Raw genomic sequence first — 13,841 nt, forward strand, 5'->3', positions numbered from 1 at the left:
TGAGTTTGGAGAAATTTTCTTGTACATCGGCAGACAAAATGTTTCTGTACACTTCCAAATTCATTCTGCTGCTGTCATTGGTTATATCATCAATAAAGATTAGTCAGCCAGTTCCAGACGCAGCCATGCAAACCCAAGCCATAACACTACCTCTACCATGCTTCACAGATTAGGTAGTACGCTTTGGATCATATGCAGTTCCTGCCTTTCTCCACACTTTTGCTATTCCATCACTTTAGTAAAGGTTTATCTGGAGAAATGTTATTTTCATGCAAAAAAAAACAACTTTAATGTTAGCACTTTCACGAGCCTCGATCTTGTATCCAAAAAAAAAAAAAAAAAAAAAAAAAATCTTGGTCTCATCTGTCCATGAAACTTCCAGAACTCACCGGCTCATCTTTTCTTGGCAAATTCTAATCTGGCCTTTTATTTTTTGGTGCTGACCGTGACCGTCATGTACGTACGCTCTGCTCTGCCTGTCAAGCTCTCAGGAGAACCCTCCGACAGAGCATAATTTTGGTCTTAGTTCAGATACTGTCGTAAGTGTATGAAAACCTCACAGTTACCGACCTGGTTTCACCCTTGTTGGGTCTTCATCAGGGCAACGCAGTGAGTCCTGCATACACTTATGCCTCTGAAAACCTTTCGGTTATATACCAGTCATTATGCGACTTCATATCATCAGTGGTGAACCGCCATTAAGGTATCCCATCCAGCTATGCTATACCTTAATGGGAGCGATAAGTACCGTCTGCCACACGACACATTATTTCTGGTATCCACTGATTATATGAAATCGCCTGGATGCAGCCGGAGCAACCAATCCAAATATAATTTCAGTTCTCCAGCTTTTAATGAGCGCACGTAATGACGTCACCGCCATGTACGTAAAATTAAATTGAAATTAAAAGCTGGAGAACTGAAATTATATTTGGATTGGTTACTCCCGGCTGCATCCAGGAGATTCCATATAATCAGTGGATACCAGAGATAATGTGCCATGTGGCAGACGGTACTTATCGCTCCCATTAAGGTACAGCATAACTGGATGGGATACCTTAATGGCATGGCGGTTCACCACTGATGGTATGAAATTGCATAATAACTGATGTATATATATATATATGTTTTTTTTTATATATATATATATATATATATATACAGGACCAGATGCTGGATCAACACGTCGCTGCGTCCTTTGACGACTCCTCAGCACCATCCCAACACACACCCCTGTGTGTGCTATGGAATGAGGTGTGAATGAATTGGAGTGAGGTGACTGGAGTGCAAATCCTGCCACCAACCTCCTTGGGAGAGGACCCAGTACCCTGGTACTTATTTCGCCGTCCACAGAAAGATGACAGGCTGAGTCAACCCCACCTGGTGTTAATTCAACAGCTGAACGGGATTCAAACTCAGGACCTCAGGATCCCAAGCCCACCGCCCTATCCATTAGGCCAACACCAGGTATAACACAGTATAGAAGAATTCATTAAGTGAGAAATGCCCATTTAGTAAGCAGGTTTCAGAAGAGGAAGAGGTACTAGAGAGATCAAATCGCAAATCTGAAGTGGATGATGGAAAAAGGAAGATGGTTTGTTTGACTCATGCATCCTGAACCACAATATGGAATGAGTTGAAAACTAGTGGTTGTACTCAGAGGGTGCATAGGTGAGGGTGAGGATGGGGGGAGGGGGAGGCTTGTATCTTCTCTTAGGTTTCCTGTTTTTCCGTGTCCTCTACTCCTACCTGAAACTCCTTTACAAATACGTTTTCTTACCTTGATAGATTCCCTCAGCTATTGTTAATTCCCTTGACTGTTCTTTTGTAAATATTGAAACAAAATAACTACAGTATTTCGGAATTCCTCATGAACCTTTCCATGCTGTGTTCCATTCACACGAGGACTCCTATAAAATCACCTTGGTGATTATATTCTTACAATCCCAAATCTCCACCACAAATAATGCTCCAGATCAATTCCCTCCTCCAAGTCTCCCCTTTCTCTCTCCATGCAATACTGTACTGCATTCTTTCCGGATTGAGTCACCTCCTCCTATGTTATCTTTCCTTTCACACCTATACATCTTCTAGCATTCCAGTCCTGTCCTCCAATTTAACTCATTAAATCATGTGTCACTTACGACATCGTACTCTTATTAACCAAGCTTAACAAGTCGGACGATGTAAAGTGTGTGCGTGCATTATATCCAATGCCGCCGCTAGCTCATATTACTAGGGAATGATCGGAACTCGACACCTCTTATCCACGGATATTTATCGTATTTCCTCTATATCCATGAGTCTGCTTTGCATTCAGGAACAGAACGATTATGCTTGACCATTTTGAAATAGCTACTCTTTTGTTTAAATGCTGAAAATTATGTTTAAAAGAAGGATTTGAATCACTGATTTTGCTCCAGCAACGGCAGGTTAAAAGTGCCCGGCCGGCGAGTCGAACCGAGTCAGTGTAAACACATCCACAGCGCATGCGTGAAAGGCCTCGTTAGCATTCATACGTCATTTTGAAAGTCCCGTATTAGTGATTGGTTGCACTCGTTCAGTTTTACAATGATATCTCTCCAAAGGAAGAAGGATTTTAAAAAGAGAGCCAAAAAATGCTCACAAATTAAAGGAGGAGCGGTGCAATTTTTCCCCTGCTGTCTATATACATTTGGTACAAATTCTTACTAACCATGTCATTTGAAATAAAATAAACAGTTGTAAATTAACAATCCTGAATGTTTCTTTTGTGTGTGTGTGTGTGTGTGTGTGTGTGTGTGTGTGTGTGTGTGTGTGTGTGTGTGTGTGTGTGTGTGTGTGTGTGTGTGTGTGTGTGTGTGTGTGTGTGTGTGTGTGAGATCACCTTCTGATTGGTGGCCTCACAGTGAATGCAGTACCTACCTCTAAGCAAAATAACTCAGATGTAGTGCATTCACTTTTGAGTTGTCTCATCTGGGTTGAATCCTGACCTGGCTATAAACTGTCACCCTGGTGTTTCACAAGCATGACGTCAAATCAATGAGTGTCATTCACAAAGATTGGACATTGTGTACGGACACCCTGGCCAAGGGCAAACCGGTCAGTAATCAAAGCGTCCATTAGACTGCTTCGGCATCATGGAAAGGTATCTGGACTAACACATTTCCTCCCTCTCCCAATATTTTTATCCCCCAACTGGGTGGGCATCAGCCTGGCTTGGGACTTATATTTTGGGTGCTGCCAATCCATCAGTCCGTGCATTCGTCTGGAGTGTCTGCTTTGCCGTATGCCATCGTAATTCACCTGCAGCGGTATGATATGGTATGAAAGGGATGTTGTGCTGCACCGCACCAATGCGATCCATGCTCAGAGCCCAACTACAACGACTGGTTTTGGTGTCGATCGGAGTCACAATTGTGCACAAACTCTGTTTGTCTGTCCTCTGTAACTGCCCGCCATAGCTCTCCTCCTCCTTATTTTCCTGGCTCTATGCACCTACGCTCCCCAGTTTTATCACATCCCATGAACATGCCTGCCTGGCCCTACGATTGGCTGCCATGTGTCCACGATGGCGGCCTCTTTCATAGCCCCCAGTGGTCCACCTTCGGCAGACGTTTTGACCAGGCAGGCTATATGAGTGGTTTATATATGGCCGTGCGAGAAGCGCGATTGAATCCTGTGCTCACTTGCCCCCCCCCCCCCCATTTCTGCCTGACCTTGTCTGATAGGAAGGTGCATACAATTCACAATCTTAGCCCTACACTAACCTCTATTGGTAACAAGAACGCCTTCCCCGTGCACATAAAAACAGGAGGAATTAGCCTAACATGTCCCTGTTCACCATGGAAAAAGTTTACCTTGCACGAACACGCCACGAACACGCCTACACGTCCATGCTATCTTAGCATTTCTAACTATCGGTGTGCTGGCCTCACTAACCCCCACACACGTAATAATACACTGCTCCATGTATATATAGTTGCACTATTTGGTTGCATCGGTGTTGTTCCATGACTGTGTGCAACTGCAGTGCGGTAATCTTCATCCTGACGAAGCAACACTTACACGGAAGGAAGCGGTAAGACAAAAGTAGTTGAGATTCACCGGTAGAGCAGATTTTAAAACAACATTTTCTGTTGAAACATCTTACGCTGCCTTGTTTCTGAAAAGACCCTGCAACGATTGCTGTGCCTGGGGAGATCAGAGGCTACGCGTTAGCCCACCAGCGACATGGCCGCCTACCTTGGGCACGTCTCTTCGAGCCAGCAATTGATCTTGCTGAAAGAGGTGTTCCTGTGACACGGTCCTTACGAGAATGGTTGGAGTTTCTAAACAATTTGTCAAGATCTGTGCAACTCAACAAACCTCTGTGGTATGTGGCTTTAGTTTTTGATGTTGGTAAAAGTGTGTGTGCGTGTGCGTGTGCGTGTGTGTGTGTGTGTGTGCTTTTGTTCCCTAAGCACGGCAATTCGTTTCCGGTGACGTGCCCGTGCGAGGGATCAATTGAGGATTGTTTATGTCGTGCCGGCCCGTAAACAATAAAAACACTATTCGCATCATCGATGGTCTACGCTGCTGTTATTGATCACTCATAATCAGGTGTTTTATGCATGGAGGTGAGTACATGTGTGTTCGTTCTGGTTGTTGTTTCAGGGCACAAACCTATACGTACGCCAGATCACGAGTGAACATAAATAACGCAGAACAGATCCATCGATGATGCGATTGGTGTTTTTTGACCCCTCCCACCGCACGTGACCAAAAAGGAATTGATACACCTCGGGAATAAAAGCGGACACATGTTGATGCTTGGGGTCTATTGGCCTGAGTAGTCCTTTGGGAAGTGGGTTCAACATCACCAAGACAAGATCTGCTCTCATTTTGTTTATGGCTAGACGAGCATGGTAGATCTAGTTACCTTCTTTAGTTGGATGTGCTTTTTGTTTTTAAACTATTTATAATCCCAACCACCCGATCTTGTATTATATGTATATGTATGTACAGCGCCCTCCATAAGTATTGGAACAGTGAAGTCAAATTTGTTATTATTGCTATCTACTATATAAGAGAGCCGTTGGTCTGTGTGTCGCCATTTTTCTCAGCGATGGCTGAACGGAAATTCGTCAAAATTTCAGAGGTTCATCAGTGAGTGCCTGGGAGTGTTTTAGGCAAAAAAAAAAAAGTTTGTTTTGGGGGATTTTTAAAAATCGCTCTGTCGTGCCTAAAAAAAAACAACAAAAAAACACCTTTAGAGCCCATTTTCCCCTGCAAAGCGGGGGTTGGCCTTTTTCGGGAACCTTGGTTGTTGTTGTTTTTCGGTCCCCTTTTTGAAGCAATGTTTTGCGGCCGGATGCCCTTCCTGACGCCAACCCTTTTTGCTGCCTTTAACGACAAGCAGGGAATTACCAGTGAACTGGTACTCAATTAGCCGACCTCGGAAGGTATGACAGGCTGAGTCACCCCCCCGGCGTTAATTCAGCAATCGACCGGGATTCAGAACCCAGGATCTTAGGTATCCTAAGCCGGCACCCTAGCCGCTAGCCCAACACCAGGGCACCCTAGCCTATGCCTTTTTAATTAATGACAGTTATATACAAGTACACATTCGCATAAATAAATACAAAACAATCACCAGACATTTGAACACAAATAATAAAACAATACCAGACATTTGAAAGCTTCTTCTTCTTCCTGAATGACATCATACTTAACTCAGAAACGTGATGAATGGCACATTCAGCAGCAGATATTCAACAAAAAGGTAAAATGATGATTTGACATTTGTCATGGATTCTGATTTGGATGTAAGTACTTTTCCATTATATTTGCCCTCATTTAAAATATGTTAATGTTTCTTTTTCTCTTGAGCAACGCCGGGTACTCTTGATATAAACCCTTTTATACTTTACGCGGGGTACAAATACAAATAAAACTTTGTCAGGGGGTGGGGGGGGGGTAACATCGGCTATGTGGGCCGCGGCCTCATTTGGGGGTGTGGGGGACTGGGAGAGGGTCGTTAATTCTCTATGTAAATGCGTACGTGTAGCACCACCTGGTGATGATGGCAGAGGGTATTACAATTTCCTTTTTTACCTGGGCAACACTGAGATTAAAGCACTCTTTGCACGGGAAAGTTTTTCCTCCTTCCCTTCTCCCAAAACAGAGGGTCCTGTCAAAGCCACCCCTCCCCCCAGAATATGTATATGTAGTATATCATTCCCCTCCCTCTTCCGTAACCCCCTCATTCCCCCCTCCACCCCCCGCCCCTGGCAATGCCGGGTACTGCTAGTATATTATACACAAGAAATTTGGATTTGAGATCAAAAGATGAATATGAGTCAAGAGTACAGAAGGTTTTTTACCATTGTAGAACAATAGCACTTTTTATGTTCAGTCCCCCCATTTTAGGTGACCCATGGACGTCACCGAACTCTTCGTATCTTCCTTTGAGATGAATTGCCAAGTCTTTACTGCAGTCATTTTCAGTTGTTATTTGTTTTGGGGGTTTCTGACTTTCGTCTCCTCTTCAGCAAGTGAAATTCATGCTCCATTGGATTCAAATCAGGAGATTCACTTGGCCAGTCTAAAACCTCCACTTTCCTCCTGATGAACTCCTTGGTTGCATTGGTAGTGCGTTCTGGGACATTGTCTTGCTGCATGGTAAAGTGCCGCCCAATGAGTTTGGAGGCATTTTGTTGTACATAGGCAGACAAAATGTTTGTGTACACTTCTGAATTCATTCTGCTGCCGTTATTAGATACATCATCAACTAGAACGGCACTCAGTAGAGAGCATATCTCCACCTGGTTGGCCATATCACTCAATGAATCACTTACAAAAAAATTATATTAACTGGATCCGGATCTTCACCAAAATCGGATCGATTCTTCCTTGTTACAAACACAACTGGTCCAACAAGTTTCGTCCAAATCCATCCATAACTTTTTGAGATATCCTGCTGTGCATCGTTTTTGGCCCAAACTCCCAATGGTGAAGAATCATTTAAAAATTCTAGTAGTCGGATCCGGATCTAATCATTTCGTCCTTGTCACATACGCTACATCTCCACCAAATTTCCTCCGAATCCGGCCATAAATGTTTGAGATATTTTGTTCACAAACAAACGGACAAACAGACAGACAGGGGTGAAAGCATAACCTCCATCCACCTTTGGTGGCGGAGGTAATAAAGATGAGTGAGCCAGTTCCAGACGCAGCCATGCAAACACAAGCCATGACACCACCTCCATCATGCGTCACATATGAGGTAGTATGGTTTGGATCATATGCAGTTCCTTCTTTTATCCCCACTTTCACTTTTCCTTCGCTTTGGTAAAGGTTTATATTAGTCTCATCTGTCCATTAAACTTTGTTCCAGAACTCACTCGTTCACCTATGAACATCTTGGCAAATTCTAATCTGGCCTTTCTATTTTTGGTGCTGATGAGAGGTTTTCATCTTGCGGTGTAGCCTTTGTATTTCTGCTGTCTAAGTATTTTGTGAACGGAAGATTGTGATACTTTCACCCCTGCACTCTGGAGGTTCTTGGTGATGTCACTGACAGTTGTTTTTGGTTTTTCTTCACACCTGCGATGATTTTTCTGTCATCAACTGCAGTTGTTTTCCTTGGCCGACCTGGCCATTGTCTATTGCCAAGAACACTAGTGGTTTCTTTCTTTTTCAAGATATTCCAAATTGTTGTATTTGCTTTGTCCAATTTTTGTGCTTTGGTTCTAATTGAATTCTTCTGTTCTTTCAGCTTTCAAATTTCTTTATTTTCTTTCATTTACGGTTCTCTAGTCTTTATGTTGGTTTATGCCGACCGACTCCCAAGGTAAAATCAAAGGCTAAAACCAGGACTAGACATTCACAGCTCTTTTGTGTGTGAACAATCGACACGACAACAAACACCTGCCAGCCATCTTGCTCCAATACTTATGCTTCCCTAAAATCGGCAGACTGAACATATTGTTACGGTACGCGGTTAAGGATGTTATATTTGCCGAGCGGAGGCTCCGCGACCGAACAGTTGTTCCCCGACTAAACCCGATTCACCCAAACGTTGGCCGTATCGTGCCACAGATATTCAATGGGGAAAAGACTAAGACGACGAATGCAAAGACGAAGAAGAAGAAGACGTACAGAAGAGTAACGGGGTTTATTATTATTTACACACACATAAGCAAAAAGGGCAGTCACGATTATTTACAGGTGACATGAAAACGCAGGTGACACAGTGAAAATTACTAGCTTATACAGACTTAGTTTACTACCCAGGACAGCACAAACAGAACAAACTCACGTACGCAAATTGATGGAAGGGTAGGAATCGTTTGGAGGGATGAGCAGGTGGGATCACAGGGCACAGCGAGCAGGTCCACTCCGGGCGGGAAGCGAGGAGCCGGCAGCTCCTTGTATTCGGCTTTACAGCGCACGCCGGCAGCTCCTTGTATTCGGCTTTACAGCGCACGCCGGCAGGGTCACTCGCTGCCCCATCAGGGCTTCACGCGGCTGGTTGAAACGGGGCTGGACTCATCTGCCGTATCTCTTTGCAACTCGTTCGTAAAAGTTCCTCTGCTTTCTCTTGGACCCTTTCTTTTTCGTGTACCTCTCCACGCAGCTCAGCTCGTATTTCCTTCCTCTCACTTCTCTCCAGCGCGGGACTGACACGCCCTCTCCCCCGTGCTCTGTTTTGTGACCTTGTATGGTAATCCCACGGGCTTGTCTCCTTATTTGGGCATCGCGCCGACGGCACGCCTCTCGTGGCGAGCCACGGGCTTGTTTCCTTATTTGGGCATGGGGCTGCACAGCCCCGCCCTTCGTGGCGCGCCCTGGGCTTGCCTCTCCCTGGCGACCCCGCCCCTCCTGTTCAAACAGAGCACGGAGCACATATTCACTATAGCAGCGAATTGAGAGGGCGTGCACCCCACGCTTGTGAACTGCTTTACCCACAGATGGAGAGTTTGGCTGGGAAATGGAATTATTGAAGGGGAGCTATTCTTAATTGATTCGGTGCAATGGAGTGTCATTCTAATGGAAGACAAGGCCTTACTCTAAAACACATAATAAGATATAAGCTACTGAACAAGGGTTTTATCGTGTCCTGCAATGTGGTGTTTATGGAATTAACTACCGAGACGCCCTTTTTATCTTTACACAACTCCGGAGGCAGGAGGGGCCATATCCAAACAATGTTCATCACCATTTCCAATACAATACAACCAAAAAAATGCAATCCTCATATCCGCAACAATATAAACATTGTTATTGTTCTAGAATGGTAAAACATATTTGTGTAGAAATACCAAGAAATAACAGATGACCTTATGTACTTTTGCCGCCTGGTGTTGGCTTCGCAGTTAGGGTGCTGGCTTGGGATCCCAGGTTCCTGGGTTTGAATCCCGGCCGATCGCTGAATTAACGCCAGGGGGGTTGACTCAGCCTGTCATCCTTCCGAGGTCGGCAAATTGAGTACCAGTTCAATGGTAATTCCCTGTGTGTCGAAAGGGGCGACCAACAGTCGAAAAACAATGTTCAACAACTAACAGTCGACTAACAGTCGAATAATGTCGCAAGGGGCGACATTTCTCAAGACCGAACACTCTTATCTGTCTCCCTCTTCCAAATCCTGGTGGCATCTGGTCAAATCTGTTTCTGGTGTTTGTTCCCTCCTCCATCCCCTCCCTCACCTCAAACGGCTACACGGCTGACTCCGCACGTGAAAAAGCTGAATGCCTCAATTCTGTGTTTGCCTCTAAATCTTGTGTCCCAAACCCATCCCTCTCTGTACCCACCGTACCCAGTCGTACCCAGCTGCTCCTGGACTCTGTGTCCTTTCCTCGTGACAAGGTGGAAAAGTTTCTGTCAACCCTCGACTCTGATTCTGCAACTGGACCTGATGGCATCAACCCACGGGTCCTAAAATCCTGTTCTAACGCTCTTTCACTCCCTCTCTCTGTTCTCTTCGCCCTCTCTTTTACTCAAGGTCATCTACCATCTGCTTGGAAATCAGCCAACATCACTGCTTTGCACAAAAAAGGTGCAAAAACAGATCCTAGCAACTACAGACCAATCAGCCTTCTCCCAATTATCAGCAAAGTCATGGAATCCATCATTGCTTCGGATATGAAATCTTTCCTCTTCTCCAATGGCTTGATCTCTGATCATCAATTTGGTTTCAGACCTGGTCACTCTACTCTGGACATGCTGCTTCTGCTTGCTCAACAATGGATGGAGGTCCTCAATGCCAAACAGGAAATTAGAGCTGTCTCCCTTGACATATCACGTGCCTTCGATATGGTCTGGCACCCCGCTCTGCTCACCAAACTCTCCTACTTTGGTATCCATGGAAATCTCCACGCATGACTGGCGGACTTCCTCTCTAGTCGTAGTCAACGTGTGGCCCTGAATGGGTTTCTCTCATCTCCTCTTCCTGTTCAGGCTGGACTTCCCCAAGGCAGTGTTCTGGGCCTTGTGCTTTTTCTGGTCTTCATCAATGATCTCTCTGACTCTCTTGAAAATCCTCTTTATCTCTTTGCTGATGACTCTACTCTCTGTCGCTCCATTCCTCATCCCTCAGATCGGCAGTCTGCAGCCTCCTCACTCTCTGCAGAACTGGACAAAATCACAGACTGGGCAAACAAGTGGAACATGTCTTTCAATGCTGACAAATCTCACACTCTTACGATGTCTCTCCGAAAAGAACGACTGGACAACCCTCCCATCTACTTTCTGAATAATCCTCTCGAAGAAGTTCTGTCACTCAAGCTTTTGGGTCTCACTATCTGCCATGATCTTTCTTGGGAAAACCACATTTCCAAGCTGGCCTCCAAAGCCAGTCGCCGACTGGGCATCCTCCGTCGTGCGAAGTCCTTCCTTGGCAAACCTGAGCTCCTCACCATATGCAAGGCTTTCATCCGCAGCTCAATGGAGTACTGCTCTCCCCTCTGGGCTGGTGCTCCTGCCTCACACCTAGCGCGTCTTCACGCTGTTGAAACCAAAGCGTTCAGAATCATTGGAATCTCCCGCGATGACGCTATCTCCGAGGGCCTTTCACTTAATCACCGCAGACAGGTTGGTGGTCTTTCCGTCTTCTACCGACTCCTCTTCGGCCTTGCTCCCCCAGCTCTCTCTGGGCTCTGTCCCCCAAATATTCCTACAGGTCGCACAAGATCTGCCTGCAACCCTCTTATGGTTAAACTGCCAAATCGAGGCTCTCTGCTCACCTTCACTCCTTCATTCCTTTTTTCTCCCGCCTCTGGAACAAACTCCCTCACTCCCTTCAATCCCACTCCACCCTCCAGGTCTTTAAAACAGCTGTTCACCACCATCTCTTATGTTCCCCCATCCAAAACCTTGACCTTTTCTACCCCTGCTAATTTCACCCCAAATCCAGTTTTTTGAAATATCAACTTCTGTCCTGGAAGTCTGTTGTGTCCTTGTGTCTTATACTTCTCCCACCCCCCCCCCCCCCCTTCCCACACCTCCTCCCCCCAAGCCCTCTCCCTCCCACACATCTCCCTGCTCTCAAATGTTGTGTTTGTGTGCCTCCGCTTCTCTCCCCATCTTGTCTTCCGCTCCCTCTTTTTATATATTTTGTTTGTCTGTTTGATTTGTTTGTGAAATAAATGTTAGCTCTTTCACGAGCCTCGATTCAGTATACAAAAAACAAACAACCAAAAAAAAAACAGGGTTGGCGGCAGGAAGGGCATCCGGCCTTAAAACATTGCTTCAAAAAGGGGACCACGGTGCCCAAAAAAGTGGTAAAAATGGCCTCTAAAGGTGGTGCTTCTTCTTTTTCTTCTGTACTTTTGCCTCATATTCATCTTTTGATCCCAAATTCAAATTTCTTGAGGATATATCAATCATAACTAATTAGACTTCACTGCTCCAATACTTATGAAGGGCACTGTGTATGTGTAAGTTTTAGCTTTGGATGCAATCTTTAGTTTTGTGAGAATGAGCAATGAAATATATTCCTTGATATTAGTCAACAGCGCAATGTGACTACATTCCATGGAATCTTGTACCCCTCCCCCCCCCCCCCCCCCCCCATTTTATGGGAGGGCATGACGTTGTTCTTTTTCCCTACTTCACCAACTTAGAATGTCGTTAGCAAATTTTATTTATGATTATTATTGTCTTATAGTGCAAAATCTTACTGAGCTTAAAATGTAACGGATAACTATTGTCCTCAGTGCGATCTACTGTGGAGAAGATGGGAACATCCTGAAAGAGAACGATGTATTGAAGCATCCAAGCCTGGCGAAGACGTACCGGGCCATAGCCGAGCTGGGCCCGCAGGAATTCTACGCTGGCAGCGTGGCACGGAGATTGGTGCGGGATGTTAAGGCCGCAGGTAACGTGCTGACCCCCCGACCCAAGGTTGGTTCTCCATTTTGGGCAACGATGCCAATCCGACAGGTGCCATGTCGTACACAAGTGTGCCACCAGTGGAATGCCAGTCGTGACATTGATTGTTCTCCGTACTGTGCTCGCGCCTTTGCTCGGGAGTAAAAAAAAAGCGAATGCAACTGTATTCAAGTGGAACCGGAACAAACATTGACTGATGAAAGAATTTGAACTTGTTGTTGCTCCAGTGTTGCAATAATTATGATAAACGACGTACTCGCTTTGACAAGAAGCCAACAAGAAGGCCATATTTGGGAAGGCAGGTTAAATCAACAAAACTTGTGCTACATCTATCTATAATTCCAGCAATCTCTGTGTGTGTGTGTGTCTGTCTGTGTGTTTGTCTGTGACCGCTGTTTCTCGACAACCACGGGTCCGATATACTTGAAACTTGCCAGGTATATTGCTGGGGACCCGAGGATGTGCCTTTTCAAGGTTTCATATTAATCGGACAATTACTTACCGAGCGATGTCCAAAAAACGATTCAACCAATCAGAGAGCAGCGAACTAGCGCGTGTGCCGAACGTGGCGGACACACTCTGCCTCGGATGGCACATTTGAGAGCGTATTCATTTATTTCACGTTTGCAAACTATGTTGCCGTTAAACTATGTTTTAAAACGAATTCAAACTGCGATTAAATTAAAACGATTCATCCTAACTGCGATTTGCGAACTTCCGGACAGTGACGACTGTCCGGCAGCACGCTTTCCGGCATCCAATCACAGAACGCTTTGTTGCGTAGGCGTGGCCGATGTGAGACGAGCGGAGCTGAGCGCGTTACGAGCTGACCGCCATTACGGTACGTAATTCGATTTCTTATGCGCATTATTTCTCCCAATTCATTCATCTCCCAATTTCTCCCAATTCAATTCGTATCACTAATAAAAACGAATTTGCGATTCATTCGCTTTCCTGCGCGTTTGTGCACGCGATGGCGATTGCTTTACCAAACTCCGGAAGCCGTTCGCTTTGGACCAAACCATTGCATGAGGGGGGGGTTCTGTGGTCGTTGCGAATGGACCAAACCATTCATGTAAATAGAGGGGGGGGATTGTCACTGTACTCGCAAGCCGTTCGCCGTTCGCTTTGGCGTTGCGAATGAACCAAACCATTTCATGTAAATAGAGGGGGGGGGATATAATTTTAGATAGATATATAGTACGGGCATATATATAGTACGGGCATGCCCTAGTTTTAATAATACGAGTTCTCTTACACGGAACATAAATGCATGAGGGGCCATTAGGCCTATCGAAGCCATTAGGCCTATCGAAGCCATTAGGCCTATCGAAGCCATTAGGCCTATCAAAGCCTGCACTCTTATTGCCAACTTATGGTTCTTTGTCCATGCTTAGTCCTTCTTTAAGCTGAGCATCAAGCAAGGAAGCAGCAGGTACCATTTTTGTCCCCCGTTGCACCGCGGAGCGAAAGGGGGACTATGGTTTT

The 13,841-nt window shown here is 45.3% G+C and overlaps 1 protein-coding gene across 1 annotated transcript in view; it reads left to right on the forward strand.

The window, feature by feature from the left end:
* LOC137439927 (glutathione hydrolase 1 proenzyme) overlaps positions 1-13,841 on the forward strand; it is a 102,036-nt gene that overhangs the window by 45,440 nt on the left and 42,755 nt on the right. Inside the window, exons 3-4 of the mRNA XM_078768013.1 lie at positions 4,153-4,354; positions 12,179-12,339. Of these exons, the coding sequence (XP_078624139.1) occupies positions 4,153-4,354; positions 12,179-12,339 (363 nt within the window). The remainder of the gene's footprint in view (positions 1-4,152; positions 4,355-12,178; positions 12,340-13,841) is intronic.

The sequence above is a fragment of the Myxine glutinosa genome, chromosome 14, assembly GCF_964187855.1.
Source record: "Myxine glutinosa chromosome 14, kmMyxGlut1.1, whole genome shotgun sequence".
Lineage (NCBI taxonomy): Eukaryota > Metazoa > Chordata > Myxini > Myxiniformes > Myxinidae > Myxine > Myxine glutinosa.